Source organism: Castanea sativa, chromosome 1 (genome assembly GCF_040712315.1).
Source record: "Castanea sativa cultivar Marrone di Chiusa Pesio chromosome 1, ASM4071231v1".
Taxonomy (NCBI): Eukaryota; Viridiplantae; Streptophyta; class Magnoliopsida; order Fagales; family Fagaceae; genus Castanea; species Castanea sativa.
The window spans coordinates 78,323,468-78,343,075 of NC_134013.1; the positions used below are offsets into that span (position 1 = coordinate 78,323,468).

The 19,608-nt window shown below is 33.1% G+C and overlaps 2 protein-coding genes across 3 annotated transcripts; one reads left to right on the plus strand and one right to left on the minus strand.

Annotated features, from left to right (window-relative positions):
• The first annotated feature begins 3,239 nt into the window (after positions 1 to 3,239).
• LOC142609108 (uncharacterized) lies at positions 3,240 to 5,252 on the plus strand. The gene is made up of 3 exons (XM_075780738.1): positions 3,240 to 3,498; positions 3,620 to 3,749; positions 4,552 to 5,252. Exons 1-3 carry the CDS (start codon positions 3,372 to 3,374, stop codon positions 5,021 to 5,023), a joined length of 729 nt encoding a protein of 242 aa, XP_075636853.1. The 5' UTR covers positions 3,240 to 3,371; the 3' UTR covers positions 5,024 to 5,252.
• Positions 5,253 to 6,818: 1,566 nt separating this feature from the next.
• LOC142614750 (uncharacterized) lies at positions 6,819 to 19,245 on the minus strand. 2 transcript variants are annotated; one of them, XM_075787318.1, is made up of 16 exons: positions 19,087 to 19,245; positions 18,800 to 18,976; positions 18,649 to 18,700; positions 18,433 to 18,540; positions 17,474 to 17,558; positions 17,075 to 17,129; positions 15,959 to 16,357; positions 14,945 to 15,025; positions 13,006 to 13,065; positions 12,636 to 12,734; positions 12,441 to 12,551; positions 10,646 to 10,717; positions 10,416 to 10,532; positions 9,162 to 9,311; positions 7,992 to 8,092; positions 6,819 to 7,285 (listed from the first exon to the last, which is right to left on the minus strand). In XM_075787318.1, exons 1-16 carry the CDS (start codon positions 19,147 to 19,149, stop codon positions 6,961 to 6,963), a joined length of 2,055 nt encoding a protein of 684 aa, XP_075643433.1. In that variant the 5' UTR covers positions 19,150 to 19,245; the 3' UTR covers positions 6,819 to 6,960. The 2 variants fall into 2 exon arrangements, with proteins under 2 accessions (XP_075643433.1, XP_075643442.1); XM_075787327.1 differs by lacking the exon at positions 14,945 to 15,025 and having other exon boundaries at positions 19,087 to 19,244.
• Positions 19,246 to 19,608: the final 363 nt, after the last annotated feature.

Sequence of the window (19,608 nt, forward strand, 5' to 3'; positions counted from 1 at the left end):
TACTAGCAATTAAAACGAAAAGAGAGTGAAGGAATGCTTTGTTTCGAAGCTGCATGCATCCATTCCTAACAATCTTTAACCTTTTACTTTACACTAATATTGTAGCAAAGACGAGAAACACGCGATAAAGCTTAGACCCACCGCCTAAAGCTTCTATAAGTGGTCACATTCGTGCTTCTAAAAAAGGAAGTGAAAAATTTTAAGACAACAACTAATTTTACAACTATTTTCACAATTATTTGATGTGGCCAATTTTAAATAATTAAAAAAAATAGTGGTTAATTCATGTAAAAATAATAAGCATTCAAAGACAATTTGTCACATATATAAAATAATTGTGAAAATTGATATAAAATTTGTTGTAGTCCTGTAATAATTCAAATAAAGCACATGATAAATGCCAAGTCTAACATCCTGTGTAAGTTAATAGTAATACTGATAATGCTTTAGTCCAAAAATATGTGCTGATAGTGATAAGCATGAGGTGTAACTTTTCTTTTCTTTTTTGTTTATTATTTTTTGTAATTCTATAATTACAATTAGGTAAAGAAAATTTATTTTAAATGTTTCTGTTAGAAATATCATGAGATGTACTTTTTGTTGTTGCATTACATTTTGTGCCTTGGATCATGGAACTTTTTTAAATTCACAATTAATAAATATAGAGAGAATTTATTTCACAATTGTTGTCATAATCTTTTATAATTAGTATACAATAAAAGTGATATCAATGATGAATCTAAGTGAAAGTGATGTTGTCAAGAGTCTTGTAAGTTAATTAGCACCTCCCCAAAGATTATTTCCCCCTTTATATCAAAATCATAAAAAAGGATAGAGAAAAAAGGAAAGAAAAATGTAAAAGTTCTAGTTCAAGAGAAAAGGAAAGTAAAAATATTGTTACTTTTCAACCCGACTTTAAATTGTTTATGTAGTAACTTTTTTTTTTTTTTTTCATAAAATTTTGTATAAGTCCCATTCAGAAAAATATGTGTATGAGTAATAAAATTTGAAAATAATTATATAATAATATTCATAAATTGATCATTTTTTTTTCCAGGTTAAACCCTAAAATTTTAGATGCACAAAATGGTTACTATATAGTTTAAATTGTTATAATTTAATTATTTATGAGTTTAGCAAAAGTTGATACAAGTTGTACTTGAGATTTATCTAATTTCTAAAATTACTATATGAGAATTTTTACTATGAAAAATTAACACAATTTATTTAGATTAAAAAAAAGTTAACAAATGGATAAAATATAGTGAATATAATATCTATTTATGAGAAATCTAATATTAAATTTCTGCTTATTATTCATGTGAGTGGTATGTGAGTATACATATTGGTCTTAAGTATTAAATATACTAGTTATGGGAAAATATATGGACTGAACGGAAAAAAAAAATAGCAAATTTATAGAAAATAAGATAGTGAGAAGAAGAGTCAAGAAAAGGATATGAAAATTTGGAAGAAGAGCACGATAAGGTAGGGACTAATGGAGGAGAAAAATAGGCATACAAGAAGAAAAAGTGTTAGAAAGAGAGTGTAACAATAAGATGAAATAATAGGAAGAAAAGCTAAAAAGTGGAGAGATATTTAAAAATAGGTGGCTGACACTACATGATAAGGATTAACGAAATTAATTGCAGAGCTTTGATGAATATTATATATTGTATAGAAAATATGTGTGCATTGTGCTTGTCCGTGATAACGTATATAAAACTATGTATGTCCGCTGGTTTATAGAGACATACTTAAATTATAGAATTTACCTCCCTAAGATCAAACTCCAGCTCTGTATATGTATAATATATATAGAGAAAAAGAAAGATGAGTTCAAGCTATACCTGATGTAATTCTTCTAAAGTTATACATTTTTTTAATCATTAATTTTAATTAGATCTAATGGCTAAAAAAACATTATTGTCCACATCAACTTGTTTAATTAAGAATATATTTTCTGTCTCTTCATCATTAAATTCTAAACCATTTTTAACGTGGTGAGAGAAAATTCATTTTCTTAGTATTTCACTGTTTTTAGTTTTCCTCGCTTGCTCTCTCTCTCTCCCCACATTCTTCTCCAACTAACAGCTTCTCTCTTCCCTTCTTTCTTTTGCCAATCTCCATAGATTTACAGCCAGCCAATATCCACTGATTTTTTTTTGTTTGTTCTTTTGCTTAGTGTGGGTCAGTGTAGGAGAGAGAGAGAGAGAGAGAGAGAGAGAGAGAGAGAGAGAGAGAGAGAGAGAGAGAGAGAATAAATAATAGAAGAAGAAGGCAGGAAAAGTGGAGAGAGTTAATGATTTTTTTAAAGAAGAGAATTAATAACTTTTAATGCATGAGATACTTAGATTACTTAGGGGCCGTTTGATAATGTTATTCTGGTAACGTTGTTTGTATTTTTTAGAAATAAGTGTAAAAAGAATATATATGAAGATACGTGTAATATTGTTTAAAAACTGAAAACATATGTTATAAACCTTATATGTTATAAACCATTAGATTTAATTGATATCAATAGTTTAAAAAAAATGGGTAACTTTAGAAGTGTTATACCAGGTATAACTTAAAATCATATATATATAAAAGTGCAAACACAATAATAATAGAAATAATACAAAGAGAAACTGAATAATACTTCTGAATATTATTAATTTAAAAAGAAAAATTACACAACACTATTTGGACATTCTCTAACTTGTCTCCCTGAAGATACAATAACCCAACAAGTGTCGTATAGCTAGAACAACCTCTACACAAAGTATTCAAGCTCAAAACTCCACAAAAAAGAACACCCTTTATTGCCAAGAACCTCTTTATTTTTTTTAGTGTATTTTTGACACTTCCACTCTTCACCTTTTCTTTGTGCACATATCTTACCCAATATCTGAGTCAATTCATATTAGCCCATTAATCACTATAATTAAAAAGAATAAAAAAAATCTCTCATTTTCAACGTGGGATTAAATATTTTCACTAACTCCTCATCTTTCATATTCATTCTCATATCTTTACATTTATATTGTAATATTTATTTATTTTAATTAATTAATATTAAAATCCTCCACCAATAGAGAGAGAGAGAGAGAGAGAGGGAGAATTTGTCCGTGTGTTAAAAGTGGAACACAGATTTGCTTTTACAAGGGGAAAATTCCAAGGAAAGCAAAAGGGGAAGCAAAACGGGGCCCTCGGGTTCAATCCTCCTTTATTAACTCCATAATGGTATAATCCAATCCATGCACGAATGCTTACAATAAGCTTCCATCGATCCCCACCACTTATATATAAGTTTAGAAATTATAACCCATTCTCACTGACTCACTCCATTATATCACAATCATAACTCAGTGAATTAAAAAGAAAGAGTCATGGAAAGTACAAGAGTGAAGCCACAGCTGAAGAAAAATTTGTGGAAGCCAGAGGAGGACTTGATTCTGAAAAACTATGTGGAAACTCACGGTGAAGGCAACTGGGCTACTGTCTCTGAGAGATCAGGTACTCTCTATTATCACCCCTTGTAATGTAGACGAGGATTAATGTGCATGAGTATATATATATGTCTCTTATCTCTCTCTCTCTCTCTCTCTCTCTCTCTCTCTCTCTCTCTCTCTCTCAGGTTTGATGAGGGGCGGGAAGAGTTGCAGGCTAAGATGGAAGAACTATCTGAGACCTAACATCAAACGTGGTGAGATGTCCAAAGAGGAAGAAGACCTTATCATACGAATGCATAAGCTTCTCGGCAACAGGTAGACCATTTTACTTTCATAATATTTTCACAATAATTTTAAAACAAATCTAACAAATTACTATAAAGGGTTAAAAAGTAATATATATGATAAACTTAAATTAAAACTAATAATAATTTTTTATATAAAATTTATTCTAAAAATATTGTGAATGTAAGTAACATAATTCTTACCATCATTTATAGCAAGTTACTATAGAGTACAAACTAAAGTAGGATGTTATCAATGGATAAATAGTTAGGAATTTGGTTAGCTTATTTACTGAGCTTATTTGCTCACTTTTTTTAACTCACCTTTAAGCAAATAAACTGAGTAATAAACTAGCCAAACACTAACAATTAAGCTAACAGTTAATAGACTCACTGCTGCACTACAAATCACACTTACAAGTGCCAGGAACAGATTGACTACAATAAATAAATAGATAAACTAATAACTCAATCCCCAATTCCATCCAAGAAAGTGGGAAATTACATTTTATCCTACATCTGCTTAAAATAAAGAATTCATTTCATGTAATTTAAATTTTAAACAATGAATGCACGGTTAAATTTATAATATTTAATTGTGCAATATATTTGAATCGAATAATGAAGATATTATCACTTCCATTGGTTTGGGTTTCAGTTGATCCCCAAGTAGAAACCATTACTATAAAAGATGTTTCCATTGTCACAAAACGTTCTTATGTTTACTGGAATTCCTCAGTTTGAGTAAAACTTATTCCTGCAGCTAGTAATTTCATTGAAAAGAGCGCTTCACAAATCATTACTCCATATCAACCTAGATCTCTTTCATGTAGGTGGTCACTGATTGCTGGCCGGCTTCCTGGTCGAACGGATAATGAAGTGAAGAACTACTGGAATACCCATTTGAACAAGAAATGCCTTCTAGGCAAAAGAAAAGAGAGAAACTCAAACCACCATGAAGAGGAAGACAACGATGAGAGCATGAACAAGAAGAATAAATTGGGTCCACCATTTCATTCTGAGCCCCATGGAAGCACACATAATAGTTTGACAAGCACCACAAAATTGGGTTTGGAAGAAGGAAGCAGGAAGGAAGAGAGCACAGTGACAGAGGGTAATTGGGTGGGTTATGACACAAGTAGCTTCAACTGTGACATAATGGATTATCCAATAATGCCTGAAGCAGCAGGAGGAGGAGCAGGGAACAGTGCAAGTTTCGTCTTTGATGATGAGCCTCTTATAGCCTACATGGATTCTTTTGTCTTGTTCGAAGCATTTGGATGTGGTGGAGGAGAGGAGTTGTAGGCACATGTCACAGATGCAGTACTACTATGTCGTAGGAATGAACCCCACACACACTCTGTACATGACCCCTCATCTGACAAAACAGCACTTCCAAGATTTATGAGTGACTGAGTGAGTCCCAGGAGTCTAGCACTAGTACGACTGTTTGCAATGCCACGTGCTTCCCTGTATCGCTGAGAGTGCATGTTGCACTATGATATATAATATTTTATGCATGTAATTGGCCATATATATATATATATATGTACTTTTTCAAACAGTTCTCTCTCCCTCTCTCTCTCTCTCTCTCAAAAGAGAATAGCATTATAAACTCGCTTTCAAAGTTAGGATAAAACAGTTGCCAAGTTCAATCATAATATTCCTAACAACTACGCGGTAAAAGTAAAAGAATATGGTACTTTTCACAACAAAAAGTTTTAATGAACTCATACGATGACAATTTTGGTGACATTGCGTAAGAATGCAGTACAAACTTACACTGTAGAACTGTAGATCCTTCATGGGGAATGGAACAGTTGACAAATCGATCCGATAACTGAAACTCAAGTATCAGAAGACAAATCTACGGCATTTCAATGCAGGAAAGAAAAATTGGAAAGAGATTATAGAATCATCGATGATAAGATAATGAAGAGCAGCTCGATTACAGGAAGGTTAGCAGCACCAAAAAAAAATTCACAATATGTTTTCATTAGAATAATATCATTTTCGGCTTTAACTACTGATTACCACTTTTTTTTTAATTTATTGCTGACTTGATATATCACATACATATCATTTATGGGTCCTTTTAAGGACTACCCTTATAGCAATTATTAACTAATCATTTTAGAAAAATTTTGATATTAATTTTATAAAAAATAAAAAAAATATTAATAAATTATTATTTTTTCATAAAAAAAATTGTTACAATAGTTTATTAACAAATACTCTTAGTGTATCCATTAATATTTCTCTATATCTATTAATAACAATTATCCACGAGCTCTGACATAAAATTTTTGGATCTTAGTTTTTTTTGCTAAACTTGAATCTTATTTATCAAGAAGAAAATGAACAACAATCAACTTTATGAGGAAGTGTGAAGTCTCCGTCGTATAAGGAAGAAGACTCGTGTATTTAAAATATGATGTGTTTTTCCTAATTTTAGGCACAAAAACTAAAATACAAGTTATATTAGTGCCACGTAAACCCACCATCATCCTCTTACGTGGCACCAGCATAGCTCCTAAAACACTGATAGATTGAGAATATTGATATTGAGAGACCGACAAGACCTAGGGGAGAGCTATGGCCTTTACCTTCAAAGGAGGTGACGTAAAGGCCAATGGGTGTCAGGAACGGGATTGGGGCTTGCTTAAGTCCAAACTCCGAACAGATCCCGAAATCAGTAAATTGCATCAAACTCGGAACAGATCCCGAAATCATTCAAATCAGTAAATAGCATATTGCATGACGACAAGCACCAACAGAAAATATATACAATTTTTTTTATTTTTTAGAAGAAAAAAGGTAAATAATTGTTCAGTTTTTTGGGAAAAAGAGTTTATCCAGCAACGAATAAAGGGATAAATTTTGTAATTTACCGACCTTTTGTAACGACAAGGCACAAAGTAAGAACAAGAGACTCGAAGTGAAAAACAATTCCTCCCTACCCAAACAAACAACTCTCTCTGCCTCCCTCTCTCTCTCTCTCCCTCTCTCAAACCAAAATAATAATAAAAAGAAAATAACATAAAGGAGATCTATATTGCAGCAGAAAATAATTCCCATCGCCCGAGAGATTTTGGTTGCATTTGATAGCAAGATATGGCAAACTGATTTGATTGATCCAATAACTTGGCTTTGAAAAAGCAGCAATTACAAAGCACAACAGCTGTAAAACTCTTCCTATAAATTTGAGAATAAATACATCATCTCTGGAATCGGGACCACATTTACAAGACATCATCTTGTTGAGTGTACAATAATAAACCATCAACAGGCAATGAAGGGGGAGTTCCAGGAGGGATGCAAGCAGCACCATTCTCACCAGCACATATGCACAAAGCCTCTGCATCCCTGAGGATTGAATCAAGGTCAATGTGACCACTCAGCTCATTGATGAACTTCAAGAGCGGGTCAAAGTCCATCTGCTCACCTATAATCTTATTACGATATCGCTTCAAGATTGCAACACATACGTACAGGTGGAGGTGCTCAGACAAATAATGTGTCCACAGTACCTCCCACAAACGCATTGTTTTCTCGTATTCAAATTCCCTAATAAAAGTGAAGATATTATATCAGGCAAGCAAATGTCAAATACAGTGACAGATACCATGCTTTAAGTATATTTTTTAAGAGATGTATCAACAAAAATTGAAAAATTAAATGTTATTGAAATGAAAAAATTGGAAATTCCAGATGATTGTGGTTGACTAAATGTAAATGGCTAAAATGTTGGATGTGAAAATACAGTTTACAACTCAAAGGTATTTTGCCTCAATGATACTCAGGAATGATGAGAATCTAAAAAATTCAAAACATTTCAATCCTTAGAAAGGAACCCCCAGGAAATTTAATCTAGGACACAATACCACTCTGCTTGATTGTATAGATGACAGGTAGAAAAGAGAACTCAAATGTCATAAAAACACAACACCACCAAATCATTCCATAATATTGAGTTCCCTTTCCTGCTCCTGTCTCTTTCCACCATCATAAATAAAAAACCCCCAAAATTTAGTTAAACTTCGTCCATTCAACAAAAGTGAAATATCAAATAGGCTGTGCATGTGTGTATGCACACTGTATGTCTGTCTCATTTCTCGACATATGCCTCAGCATATTTTCACCATCATTTTGCACAACAGTATAAATAAATCTTGTAGAAAATATTGGCAACATCCTTAAATGATCATGTATCCAAATTAACAGAAATATGGAACAAAGAAAAATAAATCAATGAGTAAATTAAAGAGCTTACCTCTTGAATTGTATTAGAATCCAGCGAAAGCAAAAGAAATAATTCAAGCAATCGTTTTGCTTAAAATAGTTATGCAATGGGCTGTCTAACAATTCCACCAACTGTCACAAGGATAGTGAAAATTCATTAGGACAGAAAATCAGAACCAACTGTTCTGCTAGCAAAACAATTTTCTAGCTTACAACTGAGGCACCAAATGTTCATTCATACGTCCAGAAACTGAATTAACTTTTTGAAATAGAGCATTGAAGTTTGACTCCAAATTAGTGCACATGTAACTCTCAAAAGCTTGTTATGCTGTTTCATATTCAATGACATGAATACTGATTTAGCCAAAAAGTTCACCAACCAGAACAATGCCTTGCATATAAAATATAAGCATGCAATTACTGACAAAGAGAATTGACTTTCTCTGACCATCTTATGCCTGTTTTGTATAATATGAGACAAAGATTCCATTTCTTTAAGTTCATAATGGGGACGCTGATGACACTCATCTGAATAAATGCTTCATAATGTGCCATCCAGCAGTCAAAAAACCATCTAGGAACCTCATCAGACCACACAAATATATTAATAAAGAAGAAATTGAAATGCAAGCAAGAGGTAATGGACCAAAAGATCAAAATTGATTAAACACCAAATTCAATTAAATCTATCAAAGTAATAGCCTTTTACTGTAAAGTTCATCGGCAATTAAAAGATCATATTATCAATTATAATTTGTGAATGATGCCAGATAGCTTAGTCGAATGGAGTCTGCTAAGGCTGTACCACAATCCTTTATTCTCAAAAACAACAAAACTGCAACATGTAATGGATTTCTTTCTTCATTTTTTTTTCAGTTTTTATCAAGATTTTATAGATGAAATGACTAAAATAGTTACTCATGAAACAATACCATTGAGTAAAAATCCTTAATCACTTGGCACGATGCATGAGAAAAAAGCCTAATACAACTCATGCAAAATTTCATGCTACTAAGTTTAATGCAAGTATCATCTGTTCCACTCTAAATGTTGAAACATCAAGCTCCAAATAGAAACAGCTCCAAACTATTAAACAGATACAATCAACAACCCCCCTACCCACTGAATATATATATATATATATATATATATATATAAAAATTAAAAAAGGATGTGTTTAAATCTGGAGAGAGAGAGAGACCTTGCACAATGCAAAAAGTTGAGAGTGCATGCCATTTTGATCACGATTGAAATTGGGCCCAAGGCGTTCCATCAGTGCAACAAAACACCAAAATGATTCTGACTCATCCTCCATTACAAACAATATTGGGGACAGGAGATCACTCATACCCTGAAAGACAGCACAAAAATGTGTATAATATGCAAATTAAGGACCAAAGGATTCCCCAACCATACACAAACAAGGAGAAGAAAACTTCTGTCTATGAACTGGAATATAAAAAGCAATGCAGGACCTAAAAGAAAGGTTCATAGACCAAGAATCCAATAACATCAGTTCAGCAATTAGATAACTAACCTTAAACATTCATAAACTTCAAGTACCAGAAAGAATCAATAAACTATAATCTTGAGAATAATAATTGTTATCTAGAAGAAGATTTATTAATTCAAAGTAAAAAAGAACAATATCAAGCTCGGATACCATATTGAATAATCAATACCATATTGAAGATTTATTAAACATTCATAAGTTACTCGGATACCATATTGAATAATCAATAGCCCAAAAGCTTAAGCTGAGAGGAAACAGACCCAACAAATATCAAGCTCACATGCAAACTCATCAAGTGAATAGCAAAATGCACCTTCATAGCATAACTGCAACAAAATTTCTATTTGCATCGAGAATTTAAAATCCAACATTTCTTGAATGCAAGCTATAATAAGAATTAAATCAACAAGTTTCTATGTGCACTCAACACACAGAAAAAAGCCAAGTACAGCTTCATAGTTTCATTGCAACAAAATTTTCTATTTGCGTTGAGAATTTAAAAATACATCTTTTCTTAAATGAACCTGTTAACAACAGTTAAAGCAAAAAGTTTCTATTTGCATCAACACACATGCATACATATACTGAGCCTCTTAGCTCAAGGGTACCCTCAGCCCTTCCCCTTAGGCAAGGGTCCGGATTTGAATCCCAAAGGCATATACCCTACTTATCATAGCCACCACATGCATACATGTAGTAAATAACCAAATGCAGCACCATAGTGCATTGAACTGTTATATGTAAAGAAGTATTTCAAATCTTTGCATTTTAATGAACTGTTTTACTCTAACATGCAAGCCATTACAAGCAAAAAGCATATAAATAGAATGCGTGCTTTCCAAGATATGCCAACTAAAACAATCACTGAAGGATATTGCAAACCTAATATCAGACAACATACTGAAACTACAGCAGAATCTACGTTTCATGAAAAATAATTACCTGACAGTAACCGAGATCAAAGTTGTAGAATGAATAAGTTAACAGAATATCACGTAATAGATTCACATTTGTATTATCATCCCCATCATAGAAAGAAAACGATCTGTCCGTCCTTACCTTAAAAACAGATAAAAAATACATTTGGTAACTAAACTTGCATTCTTATATTTATTTAATGAATTCAATTTGATAGTTCAGAACAATTAGAATACTGATAGTTTTATGCATACCACATCCTTCTCAATAAGGCCTTTTCTCTCCCTAAATTTTGTAAATCTTTTTGCCTGTTCTGGGGAGATGCTCTGCAGAGGAAAATATGTATACAAATATCAATCCTTGGACATAATCATAATCAGGAGAGATAAAAATGTTTCAGTGAAATCACAGTAGCTTAATTTGAAGAGAGGCAAGGGCATTCTTCATCTGTACACAGAATGCAGTGGAAACCACAAGCTAAGAGCAAAAGGTAAATATATGATATTATACTTTTGGTCGTGCTGTCGCAATCTTTGTGTAAACAGTGACATGCAAGTTCATATCAGTATGCTCCTAGGCTACATACCAGGTGTTGTGAACCAATTTACACAAATTTTGATGAAACTGACACTGTTTAGCCTAACAAACAAGGAATAAAATAATGACTTCAAAGCATCTATACCTCACTTTGTGATAATAGAAAAAATGCTCAAATTGACAGTATGAACAAACCAAAAAATTCCATGTTAGAATCCATTTCCTTCAACACAATTCTTTAAGAGAATTTTCCCATTGTTGCCCAATAACCCCAGGCTCCTTGAGCTCAATCCATGAAACAAGGTCAGACTTGTCTCCATTGCATGTCTCACTAGGTCCCCAGGCAATAAAACACACACTTGCCATACATGTTAAGTGTTCCTACTGGAACACATCATTTTTTTTAACTCAAATAATTGAAGTGCTCTTCAAACAAAGACTAGTTAATACACATCTCCAAGGGTAATAAAATCAACTTAACCCCTACAGCTACATTCCATTCTCGCATATCTCATTCAATTGGTCATTGATATATTACCAATTATCTCAAAAGCTTAAGTTATTAGGAAATAATGAATTTAATCATTTAACCATTATTTCAACACTCCCTTTCACATTGGGCCCAAACTCCCACTTAATAAGTGAGGCCCAAAACTTGAGATTTTTAATTCTTTTAAATGGGAGGTAAAACAAACACTGAATTTGAACTGAGGGCCACTTGCACTGATACCATGATAACTTACCAGTTATCCCAATAGCTTAAGCTATAAGGAATGGTGAATTTCATTTAATCATTATTCTATCAGTTATCATCTCAACCAAGTCTTTTCTCTCATATAGGACTTCATTATTATAGAGCTTCAATATCCCCATTAAGTAATTAGCTTGGCTTGCTAACCTGAACCACCATCTACGAAGAAAAAATAAATGGCCAATTATATGCAAGTTATCTAGAAATACAACGTTCATTCCTTCCGCAGAAAGTTATCTAGAGATACAATAGTTAAACAAAAGGCTACCGTTAATGAAGGGCTCAAGGTTATTCCATTGCATCATGAGAGGCTTAGTTTAGTAGTTTTATTAGAATCTACTTGAGAACTATCATGGCAGAGAAAAAATAAGGTACTACTTTATTTTAATTTTTTCCTTTTGTAATCACAATAAAATTAGCACTAGCAGATTGTCAAAGATTGAGGCAAAATTTACTAAAAAATTGGCAATCATAAACATGGCCAGTTTCTACCTCCAATTATATGTGGCAAAAGAACAGGTACAATTTTAGAGACACCAAACCAGCACATGCCATAAAAGCAATTAAAATGAAGGATTTGGTGTTTGGTGTTGTGGGGGGGGGGGGGAAGCAAAATGAAAAATATCCAAACTTAACATTGATGCAAGGGATAATACATGTGTGCTATGTGCATGCGCACACGTGCAAATATATGCAAATTAAACTCCAAGGCAAGAAGGATGGCAAAAGTAAGAGATAACACACTAGACTTCAATACAAACCTGCCACTGGATCTTTATGGTCTCGTACTCTGACTTTTTAATTGACCTAAGATATTCTCTCTCTGCATACGTTGAATCATACGAATGGTATCCCAGCAACAATGCCCACACCTATGTTCATTGTTGAGATTTGTGAGAACATGCATATTCTACTAAGAATAAAATTACACACCTTACATGCTATAACATACATACCTCTTTCCGTAATCCATGCTTGACTCCCCCATAAAAAACTCTCTTTCTTAAAGCTTTAGAATCCACAATTCTTCCTTCAGAATCCAAGAAGGTAACCCACTGCAAAAAAAATTAAAACTTAATTGAGCAACAAGATTACACTCCATGTCTAGAAGTACTTTTATTCAAAAGAACAGAAACTATATACAGAGACACTCAAAAAAATTTCTTAGATTGGAAGGTTCAGTTCAGCTATGATACAAATGTGTTAAGTGCTTTGGTAAAGATGTGCAATTAATTTTTTGGGTAGAAATTCACAAATTACAACACAACAGGGATGTGCTTGATAGACGTGTAATTGCAATTTTCAAGGAGAACGCCTAGCTCTTACCTCTTCAGACCCCAAAGGTGGCTGTCGCGGTTTTCCCCATACCAGTGTCAATTTATCAACCTGACAAAAAAAATTATTTGAGAAGCCAAAATGGAAAATTTGGGCCATCAAGGAAAAAATTGCATCGTAAAGTTTGTTTTGTCTGCTAAATCTTAACAAGAAGAATGTATCTGGATTAAATATCTCACAATCACATGTTCTCTTGTATTTCAACCATAATGCTAATTAGCACTAGGTGTAGCACAAAGGTGAACATGTAGGATTCATGTACAGGCACTCATGGTAGGGAGTTTTCTTCTATAGGTAAAATCGTAGGAAACTCATAACCTTGTGAATATTTAAATTACAATATTCTGTATCATTTCAATTACTTTATGAATTATGAACATGGAAATATTGAATTGCAAGAATGCAAAATATGCTCAAACAAGTCACCTAGGGTTTGCATCAGAAAAGGCAATAACTAGGCACACCACACCTCATGGTTTGCCTCTTCCTTTAGAATTTAATATTTGAATCCATCTATGGTTCCTTACTAATGGGTGATTCCTTATTAATGGGTGAAGGAAATCCAGAAATTCATGAGGCATATTAGGTTTTTGTACAAGGGAAAAAAAATGGATAGAACAGAAGTCGGAAGTGTCAATGATTGATAACACAAACTGTATTCAACTTCAAAATGAAATTTAATGGAAACTGAAGATTGAATTAACTCAGGAGACATCTACATGTGACAGAATTCTGCAATTAAAACAATCAACAAATTTCAGCTCCTAATCACCAGCGTTTATATAGTTAGCAGAGGTCATTACCAAACTATACATGATCTATTTACCACACACTAACAAAACCAAATTTTTATTGGCTTGTGTGATTGATTTAAAATTTGGACACATGTTGCCTTCAACTCAAGGCTGTATACGAGTTGAGCTGAACCAAGTATTAAAAGTTCTAGATTATTCATTTTATTTTATGTCAAACACAAACCAAGCTAAAACTTATCGCCATACTAGACTACATGGTCAACCATGGTTCATTTTCTTGTCGAACAAGCTCTAGCTAGGCCACAAGCTACGTGATTAACTTCTTCCTTTCCGGTAAATAGTAAACATGACTAAAAAATTTTACCACTTCACAAAGCTATGCTAATAATAAATAACTAAATTATAGTTGAAATTATGTTATTTGAGCTAGTGTGATAGAATGATTTCCTCTTATGAACTTTTAATTAGATTTATCAACCTTGTATTATAAAACTAATATATAATTTTTACTACAAAATAAACTATTTCTATTATCAATAATCTACAAGTAATAATCTGATATCTTATGAACTTATTTACAAATTTACAAAATCTAATCTCAAATCAATACAAGTATACGTGCATACATATAATATTATATATGTATGCAAACTATAATAAACTATTTTTTACTGAGCCAAACCAAGCTATTCATAAATAACTGGGTTCATTACAGCCTTGGCTCCAATATTCAGCAAAGGCTTTGGAATTTGTTAGCATTCCAAAATTCTAAGAATAAGTAAACATGTCAATACAAAGTAGCCTAGTAGAAATACATCCCAGGACCATCACGAATAACCAGTTCAGAGTAACAATTTAATGCTTTACACACCAACTTGAGAAATCTTTCCAGCATATGTGGATGTTCCAACTTGACAGTTAAAGAATCAGGAGTCATAGTCGGTCCGATGAGTTGTCATATATGATATGGCACTGTGTGTCAAACCAAAAACAAAACAAAAAAAACAAAATTCACACCAAAAACAACCGCAGGATAACCAAAGGCTTACAAAAGCATCTCTTTGAAACAAACTAGAAACCCTAGTGAACAAAAGACCATACTTGAAAAGGGGAGAGAAAACATAAAGGAAAAGAAAACCCAGAAACTAAATTAAACAGAAGGCTCCTTTCAATACCTCCTTAAAACTGATTAGCTCAAAAGTTCCCAAATTGGTGGCGGCTTCTTCAACATGATTGTGTTTCAAACAAGAAATTTTCTGTTTAACAAGGATAGATGATTGAATGAGATGGTCCTGGAATAGAAGTTCACTTCTTCCAACTAAATAACACAAAGGCTTTAAGCAGAACCATGAGAATAAAGCTCTGATTTGAACCATATATTTATGGAAACAGAATTTCCTAATGCTTAATAACAATTGTTTCAAAAGTTCTCTTCTTTTTTTTATCAGTAAATGTGCCAAAGGTTATTTGGTAGCTTAACGCGTACATCTCAAGTGCAATTCCCCTTTTCCTGCTTCCCTTGTCTGACAGTTGGTTCCATGCATGTTATACCTCATAGAAAGCAGAGAAATGCCAAGCATTCTAATATGTCCAAAACAACTGATAAATATCACATACAGTAATTTATGAAACATAGACTAAGCAGACCCAGATTGACTATCTTGTCTAAAAATTTGCCAAACAATTTATAGCTAATATAAGAGGGCTGCTTAACCAAAGACTAACTTGATCCCAAAAGCTAAAGGGACTACTGACATATTTTAGTTTTCCCAACATGAGGGGAAAAAGGACAAAGAAAACAGTCAAGTAACGGATAAGTAGAAAAAAGATGCCACAAGCCATTATTAAAATTATAATAAAAGCGGAAAATAAACAGAAATGAGAGGATAAAGCAATATGATGCACCTAAATTCCGCTTCAAAGAAGAATTCTGATCTGATGTTAGTAATGTTATACATATTACAAGAATTGGAGAATGAAAATATCACATCTTCACATTTTACAATAGAATTTATCAACATCTAAATTTAGGATATACTAAGATATGATATTTCATTGAATTCATAAAAAATAAAAATAAAAAATCATTGAGCTCATCCAAAAACTCACAACATTCATGGCATCAATTTTTTTTCTGAAACTGCTTTTTATCTCTATCTTAGTAGAGGCAAAGGTAACGAAAAAGATACCTCCAAAGGATCTGAGGGTACAGGGATTTCATCAGGAATGTTTTCTTTAACACTGGATACCCTCTCAGGGTAATCAAAGGAAGACTGGTCGTGGTTCCTCCTCTCAATCGCACCATATCCATCACCATGACTTTCACGGAACAGTTGTGAAGTTGTCTCCCGGGCAAATTTGGTCACGAGAGAGAATTTTTCCAAGACTTGAATTGAAAGATCTCGAGGATCGTGAACCTTTTGTCTTTGCTTCGCATTGTATTGAGATATACTAGAAACTTCATTGTGAAACCCCCCGTCAGTTTTCTGCTGGTTTTCATTTGAAGGGGACTCACCAGCTGAAAAGGAAGTAGATGGCTCAATAGCAACGGAAACAGCCCTCGGCAGCTCCAAAGAAGACAAAGTTCTCTGTGTAAAAGAAAAATATGATAAATTGCAGCAGTTTGCTGTTTGACAGTCCATCATTAAAGAATCAGTATATCAAGACAAAGCCACACACAAAACAATAGAAACCTTATATACAAGGTCAGACTTCAAAAAACATACGTCAACTTGGGAATTAAACCCTAAGAGACAAACTTTCAAACTTCAACCATGTTATGTTGACCAAAATACATGTTCATGTAAAATGAGTAAACAAAGCGAACATTTATGTATTTCTCCATTCAAGTCTAAAGCAAGTGTTAGAAGTATATGGTTAAATATTTAAATATACCATATCCCAATAGCTTAAACTTTTGGAACAATAGGTAATTTAACATGGTATCAAAGCATGAGATCCTAATTTCGATCATTGTCTTCTCCACTTTACCTCCCATTTAAATTCCCACATGTTGGGCCACACCTATTAAAAGGTGGTTTTCGCCCACACGTGAGAGGGAGTGTTAAAAGTATATGGATAAATGATTAAATAAACCATATCTCAATAATTTAAACTTTTGGGACAATAAGTAATTTAACAAGAAGATATGTTGTAACAAACAAAAACCCTTTTTTTCCTATGTAAAATTTTTACATACTCATGTGCCAGCATACTTGACAGAAAGGAATGCTATGCATCAATTAAAGAAGAAAAATAGTTGTAATTATACCAACCAAAAAAACAAGTCAATAGTATATGCGAACCTGGAGAGGATTTTGAAAATCATTCACAAGGAATGCATTTGCATCTTCAGAAGACCTGGGTAGTGATGAAAGAAACTTAGAAATCACAAATGTATTGACATTTGTAACACACCAGAAGCACAAAATGATGATGATAAAAACAATATGAAAATAGTACGATTCCATAATTTATATTGACAAAAGCCCCCTCTTCAAGTTGTACATCTTATTCCTCCTCATTGTTTGTTTTTAGAGGCTTCAAAGAAAAACCTGGAAGATTCTTCGAACTTTGCATGTATTTTTGGACCACATTTGTTCCAAGATTTTATTCTCAAAAATGAATTTCCATGCATAGCATGAAACGAAATAATCACATATTATAAAAACTAAAAATAATAGAAGCAACACATATAAACCAACCTCACAATAAAAACATGTTGCTTTATTGTAGCAAGGAACTCTTTGACTCCTCCATTGTAGAAGTAAAAAGGAGGAAAAGCAAGTCCTGCAAAAGAATTATATTTACACATTATAGAAATACATGACAGTCACAGCATAGAAGTGCATGGTAATGCTGAATTACAAAAGGACAGACCAGCCAAGAACCTAAGAGTAAATCATTACTTTACTTAGTGGCAAAATTCAACCAAAAAAAAAAAAAGACATGAAAATTGAAGCGAACATAATTGTCACAAGAACTCGTGACATTAAAACGTAGAACTATAAAAAAGTAAAAAATAAAAACAGACCCAACAATGAAAAAAGAAAAAAAAAAAAAATCCATTTGAAACATCTGTCTATATGCTAAATAGAGTAATGAAATGTGAAGTAATTGAATGCTTCTTCATCTACATCAAAAAAACCAATATGCATATTTTGTTTGAGATTTCTTGACATCAAAGATCTTAATATTTCTTTTGTCCAAACATTTGAAATTTATTAGCATATTTTGTTGCTTTCTCGATAATATAAATCGTGCTGCTTTTTGCAATGAGGTTATGTTCGTATAGCACACTTTGTAAGTATGTGACAACCGAAACAAGAAAATAAGCCATCATCCATCATTAAACTAAAACCATTTCAAACTTGCAAGTTTCTACTTGAGGAATATTTTCAATGCATTGATTGTCGGAAGAGTCTTTCCCTAGTACACGACACATTGATTGTGTATAACAAATATCTGCTCATAATTACATATCCACTCTCCCCTACTATCAAACTAGACCATTTATTATCGAGCCATATCCATAGTACGAATAGATAAATTGTCTAATACAAGCATAAAACCAACAATACTTATATGGCAGCAAAACTTCAAAAACATTGTTAATCTGCATTAATAAATGCTTAACCGAATAAAATCTGGCCGGTTGTTTTACCTGACGACAAAACAACGATAATGTACTGCCAGCCAAGCGCCGGGGTGTGGCGACGAATGGACCGCACTTCCGTAAAAGGAACTGCCCTTATGGTATAAAGATTCCTATCTACATAACACAACAAACCACACAGCAATGAATTCAATTCAGCAAATCATATCTCACACAAAAAAAACAAAAAAAAAGTCATTAAATTACAAATCTAAAGCTAAAAACCTTTCTCAGAGAGCCTCGCATTGGAGCTTTGGCCTTTGTACGGAATCCAAGTCTACAAATTACACGCAATGGGAAAAGAAAAAAAAAATCCAAAATCAATGAAACCTGAGGGGGATTGAACTAAGAACACAGAAATTGAAACTGAAATTACCATAAAGAGAGAAGAGCCTTGCTTAATCAACTTTAATCGGCCACCGATCCTCTCGGACGCGAACTGAGTCGGGTGAATTGTAACGTTATCCTTCGAATAAACGATTTCAGCGCCGTCGGAATCGCTCGACGAGCTCTGTTTGCTAATACTATCGCTTCGCATCATGCTCGCCGATCCCTGAAAAAAACCAAAAATTCAACAACAAAAAATAAAAAACTCACGGAATTGAAAAATGAAAATCCCTGATTCTGAGATTGAGAAATGGTTTTTTTTTTTTTTTTGGTTACTTGTAGCTGTGAGGCGGCGTAATCGGCGTCGTCCGATAAATCGTGTAGCTCAGTTTCTTGCATGGCTTAGGGATTTTGCACACAGAAATAGACAGAGAGAGAGAGGGATTTTTCTTTTTTTCTTCGTTGCCAAGGCAAAAAACAAAAGGCGGGTTGAAAGAGAGGGGTGGTGGGACCCAGAAGGAAAATGTGAGAGTGGAGGAGTAGTTTCGGGTTGTTCTAGTTTCCTCTAGAAAAATTCACAATATTTTTACAATATTTTCACAACAAATCACAAGTGGTTAGTTAATATTGGTTTAAATTTGAACCTAACACAAAGATTACTTTTTTGCCCCAATAATAACAACCAGTAACAACTTGCTACTTAGAATTTATTGTAAAAATATTGTGAAAATATTATGGACATATCATTTCTCTTAACGATATCCCGGTAAGAGATAAATATTAGGATGGTTTTTTTTTTTTTTTTGGTTTTTCAAGGGATCTGAACCGTTAAATATTTTGGAATCGACATATGTTGAC